The sequence below is a fragment of the Setaria italica genome, chromosome II, assembly GCF_000263155.2.
Source record: "Setaria italica strain Yugu1 chromosome II, Setaria_italica_v2.0, whole genome shotgun sequence".
Classification (NCBI taxonomy): Eukaryota; Viridiplantae; Streptophyta; class Magnoliopsida; order Poales; family Poaceae; genus Setaria; species Setaria italica.
The window spans coordinates 43700435-43719509 of NC_028451.1; the positions used below are offsets into that span (position 1 = coordinate 43700435).

The following is a 19075-nucleotide window of genomic DNA, read 5'->3' on the forward strand; positions in this document are numbered from 1 at the left end:
TTAGCAGAGTGAGGCATAATTAGTCAGGTGTCCTTAATCAAATAAACGGTCAAAATACATGCCATCCAACCTAGTCCAAGTGAAAAACATTCTTCTAAGAACAAAGCAGCTATAGTGTTATACAAATATTATATTTTAGATTTTTGCAAAACAAAAGGTTGACCTATAACTTCATCTGACCAACACCTCCCCTGAACGACCCATACAAAGGCCTTGACCTCTTGAAGCTGTATATATCAGTTATCTCACACGACTGTGGTGGTGGAGCATTTTGCACTATCGTTTGGTACTCTGCAGTATGGAGACCACCGTACACTTGTATGCTAAGTACCTTCTTCTGTGGTGCATTGACTTTCACATGGTCATTGAAGAAGTCTATCAACTCTTCCTTCTTGAGCTCCCTCAGTGCAGCAACCTACAATCATAAAACTCTCTTAGTTCACAAATAACACACAAGGACAAAATCAAAGAGTATATACCTCTGCTTCTTTTCTATCAAATTTGAGGGTTCCTTCAGCAATCTCTCCCCAGAAGAACGCTGATTCCTCGCGTAGATTTTTGTATTTCTCCAGTTTCATATCAATAAGAGCGCTGACATTACTCTGCAGGACAGGCAATAGCAATGCGTATAAGGTACATAACCATGTCAAAAAGCCATTGAATGCTGTAAGAGAAGAATAGGTTGTGGGTGAGGATTTTTTATTTTTTATTTTTGCTTTCGTCATCTCCTTCAGGTGTTTTGGGACTGGTTTTACCAGTTTTAAAATAATGACATGCAGCTCCCATGCATTGTTTTAGGAAAAAAAAAAGAAGCAAACGGTGCTAATAAAAATGATAGTCTGTGTGTTTACAATATCCTTTTAGAAGTCAGAATCCAACCCAACATTAAAATTTCCCCTGGGAGCCTGGATATGTGCTCCAGATGCTAGCGTTCGGAGCTTAAGTGTCAAACGCAGACACCAAAATGATGTCAGAAGCAAGCTGCCGTATTGCCAATCAATCAATCAAAGGAAGTCCGTAGCACAGCAAAAGTTGCACCAACAATGAGATGCAGTCAACATTTTGGGAATAAGATAGATTACTTATACGTCCTACCCTTGTTCATCACAAGGTACAGGTGAAGAAAGAGTTCCATATCCTTCACGATCAATAGAGGTATTGATGGCTGGAAATGCAACTTGCTTTCACATTCTCACTGAGAACTAAGGAACTATTAATAGGCGACAGGTTTAATACTTATCGTTCCTTGTCAGTAAAGATAAGACCTTGTGCCAGACAGCATAGGGTTTTCAACTCTTATTACCAAGCATGTGATTTTTCACTACTAGTTAAGCACTTTATGTATAGGTTAAGCATCAATTTGATAGCTGTGAAACGTCCGTAATCACCAGGCAACAGGAATCATCACTATGGATTGAAACATGTATGCAAAAGAGCTAGGTCAAACAGTGAGTCTGTTGAAAGAGAAGCACATCTAACCTTGAATTCTGCATCAGACATCTGGTAAAGGATGTCTTCAAACATCTTAAGAAAATTTTCAACTCTAGCATCCAGATTGGCAGGATCCTGTTGAAGTTGAACCAAAACTTACTAGAGTTGGCAAGTAATTACACATGAACAAAAGTACTAAAATTGTGAAGAGGAAAGATTTAAAAACTAAAAAGATGACAGAAATGGATAAAATGAGTAACTTACCTTCGCAGTTGACTGGATTATAAATTGCAACCCACGGACACCTGAATCATTTCTGGATAAACACAGGTACACATTTTATATTTCCAAATGCAACACAAAAAAGTAAAGTTAGAAGATAAATTATCGTAATCATAAATATAAGAAAAGGTTCCACCACACCTTTGCCTAAGCAGCGCTATGTAGCCAAGTTGCTCAACTGATCGCAATTGATGGAAAGCTGGCTGCTTGCCAACAAGAGCAAGTAGCTGAAGTAGAACGTTTTGCTTGACATTATCCTGATGAGTCTGCACAGATGAAGATATCCGTTATAGCATTACACTGTGTACTATACTGGTTAAAATATGGAATAAGAGCCAAAGTTCAGGGATCCAGGCTCAAACTGCAAAATAAACTAATTTATGCTGGCAGGTGGAAATCTTGAGTCCTGATGCAATGATATTAATGCATGCACGCACAAAATAAAAAAGGAGCACAGCATCGACTACATCACACTGTTAACATGGTGCAGCACTGTGATATCTCATTAAATTAACCACCTAAATCTGCTGCTATATGCAGATTCAACAAAATCTGTCAGTAGCACATTTTTAGAATCAATTGGCATTACTTAAAGGTATTTTCACTGAGGAACAAGTATCAAAGGCGTGCCTGAATATAGTGCAGAAGAGCAGAATTTTCATCTTGGTTATTTGAGCACATTGCTGGATAATAGTATCTCAAACCCTTTTCAAGCTTTACAATTCTCTTTGCAAGATGCTGTGATGGGGATAATGGCTTGCAAACGCTAATGGGTGCATTGAACAAGACATCTTCAACATGCTGGATGACACCTTTTGCTTCATTGGGTTCAATGTTACCTGAAATTGATATTTGCAATTAATAAGACGGGTTGATGCGGACCATCCTTTCAATAGAGAAAGCAAATAGCCAGAAAAACAAAAAAAAGAGCAGGATTGTCAAGTTAAATTTCTTTTGAGCAAGTATCAAAAAATTCAAGTCAACGGAATAGGATAAACCTGCAAAATAACACTCGATGAAAGTCTTTGCTAGCAAATGAGGCAAAAATTTCTCAAGATCACTAGCTTCAAGGTGAGAAAGCGCAGAAAATTCCTCATCCCATGGCCATGCTTGGTCATCTAGTATCAGCGAACAATAATATAAGACTTGCTGGTATGGCTGCCGAAATTTGAAATTCTCATACTCCTTTGTCATAGCTTCCTGATGGAAAAAAGGGAAAGCCTTAGTTCATAAGAAATGGATAGAAAGACGGTTCCAGTTTGTGATTGCATCACCTGGGAAAAAAAGCCAGAGTGGGTTGCAAGAGAATAATAGCAGTATGCATGACCAGACACACTATTTGATATTCTAAACACCTAGGGTAACAGAAACTATCAGCAAAGTTTGAAAATAAATTCCACAATTCAGATGTGGAATAATTTTGTGTCATTGGATTGACATAGCTATTCAGATCTATTTGCTTTGCATGGAAACGTACTACTTCCATTAATCTTAAATACAAGTCCATTAGGACATTGATTGAACCTCCAATATGGCACCTTGATTAGCAATATCGATAAAAAACATTGTTTTAAATATGAAGGATCATATATTATGGAAGTATTTTTCACGATGAATCTAGTATCCTCAATCTTTTCTTTAATCTATATGATTTTTAAGATATTGATGGACAAAACTAAAAAAGAATTTGACTTAGTACAAATATAAATAGACCTGTATTTGGCATCCGAGGCAGTGGAACAGAGTAGAAATACAAAAAAAAAACACTTAGCTTATTGCACGTGTATTCATTCCCAGCTACATTATTGCATGTGTATTCATTCCCAGCTACATTTTCCATTTAGAAAAACATGACAGAATAGCTTATCCTTGTATTGTGTTTTAGCAAATCAAAATGAGCCATTGAGGAATAAAAGTTCTGAGGGTCGAATTGGATTTTCCAAATTGTATATTTGAATGCGTTGATGTTGTTGTATATTTGAATGTGTACCCACTCCCAACTCTAAGGGCTCCTAGAAGTTTTAGGCATGTAAACAAAAGAAACACCAAACAACATGAAAATTTGCAAGGAACTATTGTCAATTACCTTTATCACAGAAAAACGGTCAACCTTAACTTCAAACTGTGCAATCTTGCCAATAACAGTCTCCAAAAGGGTTTTCATTTTGTCATTGTAGCCGACCATAGTTACCTATAAGACAGCACCAACATCAGATGATAAAGGAATTAGTTTTCAATAATAGTATAAGACCTACATTTTGCATCAAGTTGCGAATTCTGTCTATAGGGTAGTAATGCACTGAATTTAGTAGAAAACAGCATCAATCATCAAGGAACATCAGGCTGGCACTTTAGTACTGTGCAGTTTTATATGAGCATATCAGCATTGTAAGGGGAATTAGAACTACAAGCCAATAAAATGTAATTTGTACATTGTAAAAGCAGCAAACGTAAAAGAAATCATAGAAAGGGTTGTTATAAGTTGTGAGTAATGAAAATGTCACACTGCGAGTATGCATGTTGTACATTAAGGTCAATGCTCAGCTCAACTAAGATCCGAGGTTATTGAGGATCCAAGGTCTTGATATTGCAGTCCAACTACTATATTTTTACAGTACTTCAATTTACTAATAACAAGATTATAGGACCATTAGATTTTTTTTAAAAAAAAGTAGTCCTCCAATCAGTTTTAGTTGATGTTTAAGACATGCAAGTCAAAATCCCTGTCCGAAATGTCAAATAAAAGTGACTGGATGTAGTATATGCTTAAGAACTACTTGGGCAATTAAACAAACTTTTCACTGGAACAGTAATAATAATCCATCGTTATTCAAATCCGGAGTAGTAATGATGAAAAAGGCAGTCGATTACTCAAAAATGAAATGTAAAACAAACCTGAAAACCGGTATCATTTGGCTTAACAACGTAATAAAGGCCAGCAACTTGAGCGTCATAAGCTGAAAGTAAACGCAAAATCGGTGGGTCGTTATAGAAGATATGGTGAAAATCTCGAATAAGCTAACATAAAGAACAGTTGTGGACTTCCGTGATACAATCTTTGACTCATGATTGCATGTCTCTCACAAAGTTTAGGCCTGAGGGATGTAAAACACAAAATAGTATTTCACAGACATTCCATATTGTGCTATTTCCTTATTACTTTAACTGGTTGTATTACACATAATACTGGTAGCTTGATACCAGAGTATGCTACTCCCTCCGTTCCAAAATGTAGGTCGTTTTAGCTTTTGTAGATAAATAGATTTTGCTATGCACCTAAGTATAGAATTATGTCTAGATACGTAACAAATTCTATGTATCTAGAAAAGTCAAAACGACCTACATTTTGGAACAGAGGGAGTAATATATATGCAATATTAATTATTGTTATGTACACAGACACAAACACAATCCGATAAGAAAAAGATTCCACAAATCCCATTTCTAGTATCTAATATATGCATCCATCATAAACTCTATCCATGTCAAATCATAGAGAAACAAGTGAAAGAATGCACTTAAACAAATTGATCAGCCTTGGTTGCAAGAAGAATAAAAACAGAATCTCAGGGAATGCTACATACCATAGTCATTCAAATAATCCATTAGCAACCTTGTGAATACATCAGTAAGAACTGCTGACTCGGGCAAGCTTTGGGACAGTGGACAGTGAAAATCCATCTTGATATAAGCTTTGGGTGTGAAAAACATTGTATCGGGCTTGAACCACAATCTGGAGAATGGTGTCTTCCTCAGCATGGAAGGAAAACTTATCTGGATGTGCCAGAGAGAAAGAGCATAAGTACACCAAATAAAGTGAATCAGGCAAGCCTTTCAAAATATTACCTTTTCCTCTACACTTTTTAATGAAAGATCACTTGGAATGAAGATGTTATGTTTTGGCAGATGTAAATCTTCCTCAGGGGCTTTCTCTATCCATCTCTGTAAAACAATTCTAAAATGTAAGACATACATATGTTTCTAACTCCAGGACATTAAGTAATGTTCAAAAGTGTACCTGTATAATGGATGAAGGGATAGCTTCAACAGAATACGATGTACCATACCATGGCTCTGTTAAGTTGGTTTGCCCTTCGAACTTTTTCGATTCCCAGAATATTCTAAACAGAAATATGTGTAGAAAAGAGAAACTTAAACAATGGAAGCAAAAGAAAATGGGAACACAGAAAATAAATTCTCAGGAGTCAATTCATTTAAGCATTCTGGTGTAATGCCTTGACAATTACCTTACATTCTCAGGAGTCAATTCATTTAAAATATTCTGAATAGCATCTGGTGAAAATTTTGATGGCACAGATGATGCAATCAACCAATCTTCTGGTGGAAAAATCTGCAATAGGATAAAAAGACAAAAGAGCTCCATTAAATTGTCAACATAATTTACCGTTATCAAAAAGAAATGAGCATTTGGATAACTTATTACATGAATCTATGGAACTACCATATCAAAGTATTCAATGAAAAGTTCTAAACCCCATTGTACAACATCTGTATATTTCGTGGGACTATGCCTACATACGGCTCAACATGCAACATGCTAAAATTGCTACACACCTAGACATATACCACAAGCATGGAAATTAACAAGGTACGATAAGACATTGTTTTTTACAAATTTAGGACTTCAATGCCATGCAAGTTTTAAAAAAATGATGAAATCAATCAATGCAGTGATAATAAATTTTGAGATAAGCATGCACGTAATGCCCAAGGTATGACTGTAATACCTGCATGTTTGAAGAAATATTTACAACATAATTGATAGGAGGACTCTTGTCTCGGTAGTGGAATCCTGTCTCACAGATAGCTTGAAGCTTCACGTCCCACCAAAAAAGGAATTCATCCATCAGTACAGGGAAAAGGAAATGTAAAATCTAAAGCAAAGTAGAGAGAGAGAGAGAGAGAGAGATCTTTTCAATGTTCAAGTTCAACAATGCATTTGTATGACTTTCATTTTATTTGCGTCAAAGAAGCCGTTTCAATTTCATTTTAGTTACATAAGTGCGGGTGATAAAGAAAATGACTGTTTCCAGCCAGCATCCATGTGAAACTGGATGATAAAGGGACATCATTACGCTATAAGTATATGCCAAAATCAGAATACTAAAAAGAACTACAAGGATCGAGCAAATCGCAATATGGTTGCATAGTTGTGTCACATAAAAAATTTAAGATTTTTAAATTTTACATGCATCTTTTCTCATATTTCAGTGGTAGGCTGGTATTAACCGGATAGGGGTAAATGATCAATTAAATTCCAAAATAGGCAAATATTCAGGGAACTGAAATAATCTCTGACATGCATGTGCAAAGCTAGCAAGAAAAAATGAGGTGATGTACTTATTCCTTTTATTATTAAAAAACACATATTCCAGACTAAATTTTACCTCATCGAAGATCCACTTTGGAGTCCCAGATGTCTGCAGAAGTGTTATATATCTGAACAATAGTCCAACAGTATCCTCCATGTGCTCTATCACCAGTAATCAGATATGTGATTTTCACTTACAATTCAAAACTTCGATATCGAAATAGCCATTCAGAAATTAGAACTAACCCTGCCCTTCATCTGTGAGCTGTATAACAACAGAGAAGAAAGAAAAATCATAACTCCAATCCCCTTCGCCAGCTTCCAAACTTATAGCCCATCCTGAATAATTGAGCAGAATTAGAAATTAATCATGACCACCAACTAAAGAGGATAAAAATAGAGTTTTCTACTAGGTTAGGAATGAACATGTCACCAAACAAGTGTTATAAATGAAAAAGGAGGAAACCGCAACGGCATAAAGGCAAAAAAAACATGACGAAAGAAATTGTACAAAATTGATACAGAACACTGTGGTTCCTTTTCTTTACTCTTAGGGAGCTGTTCTCTTTTCACTCATGTTTTGTAAGTCAGTTCCTTTCAGTATTTACCCTGAAGGTCTAAGCCATCATGGTTACTCAGTCTCAAGTGATTCCTAGCTAAAATGGCAGCAGCACAAAGGTTTTAAAAAGAGATGTCGCATAGGTACTTATATTTATACATTTAATAGTTTAGTATGTAAAGCCCACTTATTCATATATATGCATACTGAGATAAATGTAATTAGAATTATCATGTACGATGATATATAAAAATAGGGAAATGAGCATGGTAGTACTAAGATATAGGACCCCAAAACATGGTTCCCCCTTCTGACGGCATGCTGTAAAGGTTCATAGATTGTAAAAAAGAAAAGAAAAGAAAAGAACACCGACACATAACTTACCTAACTTTTTCAGTATGTAAAAAAGAGACCCTTCTCCTTCATGGCCAATTAAATGGCTAATATACTTGCAAGGGCCTTCTTTGTAACGCCGAACATTGGGAGTGATTGGCCACAGGATTCTCAAAGTGTGACCTTGTTTTATGGGAACTGCTTTGACAAGAATCTGCAAGTGGATAACTCACATAAACAAGTGCACAAGCATCTGCAAGTCTGACTTGTAAACTCATATTCTGTAAATAGTAAACCTGGAGATGTTCACTTGTACATGGATGACCAGGAAAAGAAAATGGTTTCCTCCCAACATCTCTAATGTCACAGAACTTATTTTCAACAAGGTTCTGCAAATTATCAAGACTATCTGCAAATACAAAAGTGGTGAGAAGGAAAAGAACCGGAAAGGTCTTTAGATGCATATAACCTGTAAGGAAATACAGAACAGTTCGATGGAAGACCTTTTCCATACACAACAAGTTGCATCAAGTTGGCTGAGTAGTGTGCATCATAGAATTTAATAAGCTCATGCCTTGTGTCCAATCCTTTCTCCTTTGCTTTAACTTCAAGAGTATCCCAATTTCCTAAATCGATAAGGATTCTGAAAATCAGTTCAAAATAATTGTCCAATATTTCCAGAAAGCAGCAAATCATATCGTACCCCCATTACATTAAAACTTTCTCAGTTTTGAAGCAAAGAGAAAACAGCTAAGATGGTTGCAGGAGGTGCACACCACACCATTTTGTAATTGACTTACAGGTAGCACGAAATATACTAAAAATAGAGGGTAACTATTGTCCATGTAAAGCAAAGTTAGTCATTCAGTTATTCTCAAAATACAAGATCTTTATTATATTGTGAACTCCATTGATTTTGATATCAACAGCAAGAAATGCACATCTACTGGGAGCATTTGTTGTAGCATTTCAAGATTTAGCACACAAGCAAAAACCTGAAATCAACGGGTCATGCAATGCTCACAAGTGCAAAAGTGAAGAGACATATTTTTCAAAGATATGTAAACGGTAGCAAGAGAGCAGTTTATCCTCAATCACATTAATGGCATGTAAGATCGAAAGGAAAAGGAAAGAAAACATTGTTCAGATGCCAACCAGTGCTGAACTTATGATAAGGGTGATTATCTGCGCAAAGATGCTTCTGAAGCTGAAAACAAGAAAGGGCAAATTGTTGATAATCAAACACAAATAACAATAAAATCATATTGGTGTGACATAGCTGTTTATTTAACAAGAGCTTGGAAAATGCAAGTACCTGACTCATTCGCCAAGGATCTGATAAAAGGTTTTTCTGATTTTCTAAAAGTGCAGAAAACAGGAAAATATAAATTAGAATTTCAAAAGGTGATTCTGGCAATAACCCCAGAAAAGAGAAAAGGTAGCACTTACCAGAGTCAACAGCTTTTATTTCCCTAAGGGTGGCATCTGGAGACATCAATGGCTTGATAAAAAATTGTGCAAACCTAAGATTGGATGACAGAAGCACAAGTCAAATTTCGCACAAGAAAAATGAAGGTAAAAATATAGAAGGCAACAGAAGGTACCTATCTAAAGCATCATGCAGGCTATCACTGTTCACATCAAAATAAAAGTTTGTGTGTTCGGAAGATGTGAAGGCATTGGTTGAACCACCATGCTACAAGAAAACACCCATTTTCCATATACCATAAGCAACACTTTGTGTCATAAATTTAGCGTATGAAATCTGTAAGCAAATCATGAGTATAGCATAGTACTCCTCATCTCTCATCAACTTTTTGAGAGTTCATACCTTACTGTATCTTTCAGTTAGCTGAATCAACAAGCAAGTAATATCACAGGCTCAGTTATATTCAGCAGTCTCCCATAGATTTTTGGGGAGTCCAGACAGAAGCTTTAGATGGTTTCAGGATCTCAATTTCAGCTTGGCGCATATTAATTAAATATGGACAGAAACTTGTTCTGCAGCAGCAGATTTAATCTAAACTATATACCCTGATTTCCTGATGATGAACAAATGTCCTCTTAAAAGATAAATACTACTTAACTGTGGTGTATGTTCCTTGCCAAGAGATAAAACAAAGATTAAGTGGTAATTTTGATCACAAGTTCTGTTCATACCTACTTGTTTCATTTGCACTTTTTTCTTCTCTTCTTTAGCCTTTATGTAAGGCTCAGAGAAACTACATTTAAATATTCCTTGATGGTTGCACACTTGCACTATTCTAGAGTTCAGCTTCTGCCCGTCATTTTCTAAAGCACTTCCACTGTGGCACTGTGTCAAAAAAACTTATAAAGAAAGAATTCAATCACTACTAGCGCCTTGAGGAAATGCATCCACGAACCAACAGACCTCAGGAGCTCTTTGTAAATGCAAGCTCAATCCAATAACAAGTTACAACAGAACATGCTGCATCCCCTTTACAGGGCTCTAACAGTTAGTGATGTAAACAAGAAAAAGAAAATTTTCAACCTGGCAAAATAAGGCATACCTCTGCAATGTACTTTGAGTAACTATCTTCTACTGGATATTTTTCACTAGCATAGAAAAGCATATGCTCTGTAAAATTGGAAACAAGCACAGTGTAAGGGGAAAAATACACAACCTACATATTATGCAATTTCATCAAGTTGTTACTAAAATGCTGTGACAAAAAACAATTAAAATGCTGCAAGAAAAATATCCAACGTTGATACTATAACCTTCTTTATTTCTGTGTATGCTTACAGGATGCACAAGTACGATCCATTAAACAGCCAAATGCACAATGTGCTCAAGCAAGCAAAATGCACCGTAACAGAACCTAAAGACTGCTTCTAACAAGCTACGAAGTACAGAGAAAACGCAGAAAGGACCTAAAGTATCCAGAGATGTATTTCTCACGTTGAAGGAATTCAGGACCAACCACAGGAAAAGCTAGAAACAAAAATCAGGATCAAGCTGAAGCAAAATAACTTCAGCTGCAGTACACTAAGCGAGTTCAGATGCAGCAAGCCGAAACAGAGAACTGACCGAGGAAGTGCGCGAGCCCCTCCAGACCATCGGGATCGCAGAAGTAGCCCACAGAAACATTCATCGACGCCGCCGCCTGCAAAATAAATCGCAATTCACAACCTCGAATCGAAATTCAAAACCCGTCGCCAAACCCAGCTGAGTCCATCCTTGCCCGATCGAAGCAGCGTACCTTGTCGGTTTCGGGGTCGCTGATGAGCAGGCACTCGAGCGCGTTGGGGAGCACCACGCGGCGGTACCCGCGCTTGTCGTTGCGGGGCTTGGTGATCTCGACGTCCCCCGTCGGCGGCGGAGGGGCGGCGCCGTTGGCCGGGTCGCCGGGGGCGTCAGTCTCACGGGGCCTCGAATCCATCGCGGCGTCCTAGCCGCCGCCGGCTCACCGGTGAGAGTACGCGAGCGCGAGGCTTGGAGAGGAAGTTGGCACTTGGCAGCAGAGCAGCCGGGTTGGGTTTGGCTTGGCTTGGCTCGCCGCTGTTGGATTTTGAGGGGAAGAAGTGAGGGGGCTGACGACGACCTGAGCGGCGCGGCCGCGCGGGTCTGGTTGGCTGGCCGTGGCCGGTCGCTTCACGGCTCTAGGAGTGGGAAACGGGCTGGACTGGGCCGGGCCGATTTGGATGAGCCAGTCGGGGAGGTGGCACCGGCCCACACGTTGAGGTCGGTCAACGCAAGACAAACAGAATTCATTGTGCTTTTTCGACTTCTTCAAGTCAAGCAAACAGATTTGTTTTAAGCAGGTTGGCTTCGGGGCGTTTGGTTCCCTTATTTTAAGTACGTGTCACATCGAATGTTTAGATACTAATTAGGAGTATTAAACGTAGACTATTTACAAAATCCATTACATAGATGGAGGCTAAATGGCGAGACGAATCTATTAAGCCAATTAATCCATCATTAGCAAATGTTTACTGTAGCAACACATTGTCAAATCGTGGACTAATTAGGCTTAATAGATTCGCCTCGCCGTTTAGCCTTCACTTATGTAATGGGTTTTGTAAATAGTCTACATTTAGTACTTCTAATTAGTATCTAAACATTCGATATAATGGGTACTAAAAATAAGCAAATGTAACTAAATGGGACCTTCATCTCACGCTGCAATCACCGTGCAGGATGAACCAGTCGACTATAGTGTGACAGCTTCGATGTGGAACTCCAGAGCTTGACTTGGGAATAAAATATTTACAAAATTCATTGTATAGATGGAGGTTAAACGGCGAGACGGATCTATTAAACCTAATTAGGCTTAATAGATTCGTCTCGCCGTTTAGCCTCCATCTGTGTAATTAGTTTTATAATTAACTCATATTTAGTTGTTCTAATTAGCCTTTTGATGTGACATGAGCTACCCTTTAGTTTCAGTACCAAACACCCTTTTAGAACAAACATCCCTTTAGAACCAGTCGACTATAGTCTGACAGCTTGATGTGGAACTCCAGAGCTTGATTTGGGATTTTTCCTTTTTATCAAGGACTTATAGCATCTGAAAATTTTCTTTTAAGAGGAGCGTCTGAGTTTTTTTCGCCCTTAACCAATCGAGTTGCAGGATCTAGATTCTAGAATCAGTCGATTATAGTCTGACAGCTTCAGTGTGGAACTCCGGATCTTGACTTGAGACTTATTTTATAATGGACCTTCTGGCAATTGTTTTTTTTCGTCCTTTATCACTCACAAAAAATAAATCTATGGAATAGCTTTCAGATTTCTTTTCCCCCCTATTTTCTTTTGTAATGCTACTATGACTATTTATCACTCCTCTTCTAGTGAGCTTCTCCACCGCAAGTTGCCCAGTCCTAAACTATCAGCCTCCCTCCCCCACCTAAACTATCTTTAATGAAATATTAGTAATTTCTCCCAATACTGATCTTGCTTATCAATTATCCTCCACCACCACGATGAATGGCATCTCTACCAGCGTCACCGGGGCTACAAACCTCCAAGAGAAACCTTGTAGGAGGCCTAAGAACATGGCAAAAACCTAAATCACCCTGAACTAAAGTCTTAGAATATTAACGCTAAATCTCGCTAGTTTATTCTACCTCTCCTTACCCTGACACTAACCTCGTAAAAGATTGCCAAGGTTCAAGAGGAGGGTGAAGAGAAAGGAAGAGAGAAAACATTGTACACTACAAAATTCATGTTTCATGTATGTTATGTACGCGCACTATGATGTTAGAACTGCAAGCCGTTATCGATGTACTATCTCTACTTTTAAATATACGAAGTTTAGGACAAACTACTTAAGTAGCATGTCCAACGGAGGATAAACTTGTTTATTATATCGTAGGAACACTCAGTCCAGATGAGACCAGCTAATGTATAGGATATGGGTTGTCCAGGTAATGTAGGATGGGCTCACAGCTACTGACAAAAATGCACAACCTGGTGCACAAAGGGCCCATCCTGCTGCCGTGGTTCTGAACTCCTGATGGCCTTCTCTGAGATCAAGTAATAGTTTGCTTTCCGCACTGGGCCGAGGTGTGCCTGCGTGCGGAACGATCACGACAGGTTGCGTTGCATAGGGCATCTTCATGATCCACCTCAAATCGATGGAGTTCAAGAATCAAGATAGTGTGTTTGAAGAAAAGTACAGTGCCTACATTTATTCTTACCCAAGCTTCTTGGCAGCACGTATACAGTTGTTGGCCGTTTGCTGAGAACTGGCTTGTTTGCGCAGGCTCTACCATTCTGTGTTGCTGTCAAATGAGATGTTGTCGACAGTGCTATGGTCTGTGAACAGTGTGAGGATGTATTCTATAAACAACCGTTAGGTCCGATCCTCATGTGATTCTGTAGGTTATCAAAGCTGGCATCGTGACTTCTTAGATCAATGCAGTAGCCAAACACAGTTGTCGGTTGGACAAAGATTATTAGTACTGAATCTCACGAGTCACAATGCAGACCGTCTAGACTCAGAAACGTTGCGTTTACAAAAATGTTGCAATTGTGTGCTGATATGGATTCCCACAGTGCTGTCCACGGCGCTGTTGGATTCGTGACTGCTGCCTTTCAGTTGTTGCATGCTTGAGCCTTCCTCTGGCGAGTATCGGCTTGATCCGTCCGAATTTGAGCCTCGTGAAATGCCTGCTGTTTTAGCTTTGGAGACAGTTGCAAGCAGAGATATACAGCAAACACACACCGAGGCCTGGAAACTGCAGAACTTGATGGGCAGAAGCCAGAAGCAGCATCAGGCCATCATCAGTAGCTGGTCACCGAAGTTGCACCACCACATGGCTATGCAGATCAGAGAACTTGACAAGAATCCGTCCAAATACAAGAAGCTCCAAACACTAGCCGGCATACTAGCACTTATCTGTTAGACTGTTACTGAGCATCTGTAAACAGAGATAAGGGTATTCAGTGAAACGGCAGGCCGGACATAAACCGTTTGCACGACGGGACCGCCTCAATGTCAGGATTCAGGAGCACCACACCTGCCAGGTCCAGTACAGTACACCGCTAGTGACATTGCCGTCGTTGTCCTGCCACCTGTGGACCAAGCGCCCATCTTCCCGGCAGCCTTTTCCTGAAAACATTTTGCTAATCATGCTGATGCGCTCAATAATTGTCCCCCCCGGCGATTATTCGACATCTTTCAGGAAGGCACATGTCGTTTCCCCAATGACATGCAATTATTCAGAGCACAACCCAATAGGACGCATGGCTGAAACCTGAAGTGCTCCCATTGCCAGACCATACTCCATCCCACAACACAGTTACAATGATGCCAACGAGGCGAAGACAGAAAAAAGCCACTCCAGCAGTTAAAATAACGCTCAAGCTCAACCGATACCACTGCACTGAGATGAATGAAGAGCTCAAAACATGAGGAAATTAATTGACAACCGGTAGAAATCCCCAAGGCTGGCAGACCAGGATCCACAGAACCAGAAGGGCAAAACAGTAAAACGAACGCAGGTCCAGGCGTTCCTACTGAAACAGCAACTGACACAGCATAGCTCACAATTCATCAATTCACAAAGGCGCCAATCTCCTAACCGACACTACGGGGCTGTTTGGATACGAGGTGCTAAACTTTAACAGTGTCACATCGGATGTTTGGATGCTAATTAGGAGGACTAAACATGAGCTAATTATAAAACTAATTGCAGAACCTTGTGCTAATTCGCGAGACGAATCTATTAAGCCTAATTAATCCATCATTAGCAAATGGTTACTGTAGCACCACATTGTCAAATCATGGACTAATTAGGCTTAATAGATTCGTCTCGCGAATTATACTCCATCCGTGCAATTAGTTTTGTAATTAGCTTATGTTTAGTACTCCTAATTAGCATCCAAACATCCGATGTGACAGGTGTTAAACTTTAACAGGTGTTTCCCAAACACCCCCTACGGAAGCCTCTGGTCACGCCAGCACCGCCGCGGCCAGGGAGAGCAGGGACGCGGCGACGGTGGCGGCCACGGAGCGTCCGGCGAGGAGGGCCTTGGGCGCGGCGTTGGGGTGCGGCGACGGCGCGGCCGTGGCGCCGCCGGAGCCACCGCCGGAGGAGGGCTCGGGGGTAGGCGCCATGGAAGGGGCAGCAGAGGAGGAGGCAGCGACGCGGATGTCCACCTTTTGGCCGCCGGCGCAGTGGCCCGGGATGCCGCAGAGGAAGTAGTGGTGGCCGGTGGTGTTGAGGACCACGGAGTCGTTGCCCGAATTCCAGGTGGCCATCGGCTTGTTGGCGTCGCAGTTCTTGTAGTCCGCCTTGCTCACCGCCATCACGTTGTGGAACTGCTTGTTGTACGTGAACACTGCACACAATCGTCACGAGCCACAAAGATCAGCAGGTGATTTGCTGAAGAAGCTAGTGCAGCATTGATCAAAACAGCATACAATAATTTAGGGCTTTAGGCGCGAGAGGATGTGTTTCGCTTTATGAAACTTATTAATTTGCAGAGGATGTTAAATTGATGAGCTTCGATGGCAGCAGTACTAAACTATTCAGCTATGCTGCTGTCTATGCGCTTCATCATGTTAATTAGTGTCCTAATGTCAAGGGCCCCTTATGCACATATAAAACGTCAACGTCCTCATGGGTAAACTTCGGTTGGTGAGGACTGGGAAGCATATAATGAACAATCCTACCAACCCACTCAAACTCAATCGCAACCAGCAGATCTTTTAATCAAAAGAAGTAGATTAAATTCCACACTCTGGCAGTCTTTATCCATTCCGACAGGCCGCAAGTTCACTCTCCATCCAGCTACAATGCAACTTGACTATGGTCAACAAAAGGTCTCATTAAAACTACTCGTATATACTCACTCTGTTGTTCCAAATTGGAGGTCGTTTTGACTTTTCTCGGTTCATAGATATTATTATGCACCTAGACATACACTATATCTAGATGCATAATAATATCTATGAAAAAAAACTAAAACGACCTACAATTTGAAACAAACGGAGAAAGAGAGTAGTATACATTTGCAACCTCTCCGTTAAACAAGAGTAAAACTCAGAGCAGCAGATGTTTAGCTGGAGACTACTCTTGTTTTACTACTTTGTGCGGTCGGCATCTCCAGTGGAAGAAATGATATCACCACCAAGCTGACTTTACAGCTCATGGTCCTACCCCCAATCTGGCATCCACATTGCAAACATGACACCGTGGCAGATGCCCTATCAACCATCATGCACCATGCACAGTGGCAATAATCGAACCCTCTTTCTGGATGGGCTATCCACATTTGGAGCCCTGGCCTCTCATTAGTCATTGCTACAGCTAAAAGATGACATGCACGCCCTCTTCTTTTGGACCCACTGAGGGGCCGGACGCAGCTACCAACCAGCCAAGAAATCGCTCGATCGGACGAGAGAGCGGATCATGAACGGAACGAGGCGTACAATGAGAGCGCATGCATCGGTGAGTAGTGAGTTGGCAACAGAACCACAGCATTATTTGACCAGTTGCATGCAAAAGCCAAAAAAGGGATTTTCCGGTAGATGTGGAGAGGAACACATCATATCATGGTACCGGATCGGAGTAGCTGTGTGGTAGTTAGAACCGGAGGGAATGCATGGTTCGCCAGGTAAAATGCTGAACTGGCCAAGGGTATCTGATGTTTGCCAATCTTGGAAGTGATGTAGGTCTGTCAAGACTGCAATCTTCCGTGCTAGTGCCTAGTGAAACGGTAGTGTGATCCTGATCCTCCAGCCAGGCAGGACAGGACTGAAGTCATGGGAGTTTGGGAGACAGCAGGTGAGCAGGTAACCACTATCATCAATGGCGGCGTTGCCATTGGAGGGCAGTCGATCGCACCAGAAAGATACGGCCACCAGCACCAGCTTATGCGTCTCGTTGTCTCAATGCCTTATTTGTGATAGGAGACACAATGAGCCCATCTGGGCGCAAAAGGCGGCTTGGTGCAGAGATCTGAAGGTGCACGGTTCATTTCTGGCGATCCTAACATGGGTTGCCGAGAAAGAATGATTCCCCATCTCAATGCTGCGAAGCCTGCCCCATCTTATCTCAACTTTCCCTAACCTGTATGTAGCGTTTTAAGGACTCAAGATGACAAGGTGCTGCGAGTATTATGTCACGGGAGGGCCACCGTACGAGTAGAAATGTTCTAGAAGATGGATCGCGTCTACTTACTCCAGGGTGAATTAAAATCTTTTTTTATGTTCATCATGAGTACCAGACATTAAATTAGATTGTGGATGCAAAGCACACCAGTTGTTGCCTGCCATTTTCTTCTGCTGGGGTCCAGCAAAAAGCGGCTTCATTTTTTTTTTCAGAATGAGAAAGTTCCGTCGAACAATCGGCATGTCTAATTGCCGCTTTTCCTAAAAGCAAGAGAAGCGTCCTTGAGACAGCAAGTAAGCAACTAAGCATCGAATTATATGACTCGCCTAAGCATATAATTCCGTTGGTGGCGTGGCGTCACAGGATCACAAACTGATCTCGACTTTCTCCGGCCGCTTCTTCTCACCGCAAAACAAGGCCTCAAGAGTATGTCGACCTCTCTCGATAGTTCGGGAGCGCAGCGCACGTTCTTTCGTCCTTGACTGTGACTGTGCGGTGACAATGTGACGTCACAATTGGCAGGGACCTCCACCTCCTCTTGACGACCTGACCTGAGCAGACGAGCAGAGACAGAACGTGCGGTGCGGAGCAGCGAGCAGGTGGTGTTGGTTCGGGCGGTTCGGCAGAAGCAGTGAAGCACTGCAGCCGCGCAGGAGCAACGTGCGAGGATTGCAGAGGTGGGAAGGAGGCAAAAGGCGCGGTGCGGAAAAGCTGGGGAGCACGGCCGGACGAGTGCGCGCAGGCGCAGCGGATGGAAAGGGAGATGATGAACGGTGGCCGCCGGGCTCGCCCGCCTCCACCACCACCACCACCACCACCACGGGCTCTAGCTGCAGAGCCAGTGAGCGCCCCGTCCTGTCCTGCCGAGATCATTCAGTCTGGACAGTTGGTTGCCGCGAGTGCGGAGTGGCCCGCCCTGCCCGACCGCCGTGAGGTGCAGCTGGTGGCCGCAGCGGGCAGCGCGCGCCTGCGTGCATGCTGCCGCTGCCCTGCCGCACCACTACCACCAGCGGCAGGCGAGTGGGCGTGCCGCGGAAAGCGCCGGGGACGGCCCTGCCCGGCGGGCGCGGCCACCAGGAGGGGTAAAGGGTCCGAGCGTGCCGCCCTGGCGCGACTCCTGCCGTCCCGATCGCTAGCCTGGCCACCATTCATCGTCCTTCCTGCACGGCCACGGCGCCTCACCAGTGAGTGCGCCGGTTACCGTACGAGGCCCGCGCACCCAGATCGATCTGCGCCCGCCGCCCCCCCCCCCCCCCTCTCTCTGTTCGCCAACGTTCGGTCACACGTCGAGTTATGTCTAGGTGCATAGCTATCTCTATGTACATGGAAAAACTAAAAACATTAACCCTCGATACGATCACCAGCTATTGATGGATCAGGAGTACTCCTACCTATATGGCGGGGATTTTGCAGGTACTACGGGATACCGCCACCGCTGCAGTCCCACGACTCAATAAAAGCCGCCCTAATAGGTGGGCCGTGACCCAACTCCAGCAACCACGTTACTCGTGCCATGGCGACCCAATTTTGAATGCTTTCACGCGTAGTATAAAGAA

The 19075-nt window shown here is 41.9% G+C and overlaps 2 protein-coding genes across 2 annotated transcripts; both read right to left on the bottom strand.

The window, feature by feature from the left end:
• LOC101776553 (insulin-degrading enzyme-like 1, peroxisomal) lies at positions 1 to 11507 on the bottom strand. The gene is made up of 26 exons (XM_004958024.4): positions 11162 to 11507; positions 10990 to 11065; positions 10469 to 10536; positions 9542 to 9633; positions 9387 to 9460; positions 9253 to 9296; positions 9093 to 9144; positions 8441 to 8563; positions 8234 to 8346; positions 7989 to 8151; positions 7292 to 7384; positions 7122 to 7207; positions 6462 to 6548; positions 5961 to 6064; positions 5732 to 5834; positions 5560 to 5655; positions 5298 to 5487; positions 4609 to 4670; positions 3800 to 3904; positions 2712 to 2913; positions 2344 to 2552; positions 1855 to 1979; positions 1696 to 1747; positions 1480 to 1566; positions 480 to 602; positions 1 to 415 (listed from the first exon to the last, which is right to left on the bottom strand). Exons 1-26 carry the CDS (start codon positions 11339 to 11341, stop codon positions 164 to 166), a joined length of 2961 nt encoding a protein of 986 aa, XP_004958081.1. The 5' UTR covers positions 11342 to 11507; the 3' UTR covers positions 1 to 163.
• A 3243-nt stretch (positions 11508 to 14750) lies between these two features.
• Positions 14751 to 15776, bottom strand: LOC101776972 (blue copper protein). Its single transcript, XM_004958025.4, has 2 exons — positions 15340 to 15776; positions 14751 to 14990 (listed from the first exon to the last, which is right to left on the bottom strand). The coding sequence occupies exon 1, from the start codon at positions 15710 to 15712 to the stop codon at positions 15356 to 15358; it is 357 nt and encodes a 118-aa protein (XP_004958082.1). The 5' UTR covers positions 15713 to 15776; the 3' UTR covers positions 14751 to 14990; positions 15340 to 15355.
• Positions 15777 to 19075: the final 3299 nt, after the last annotated feature.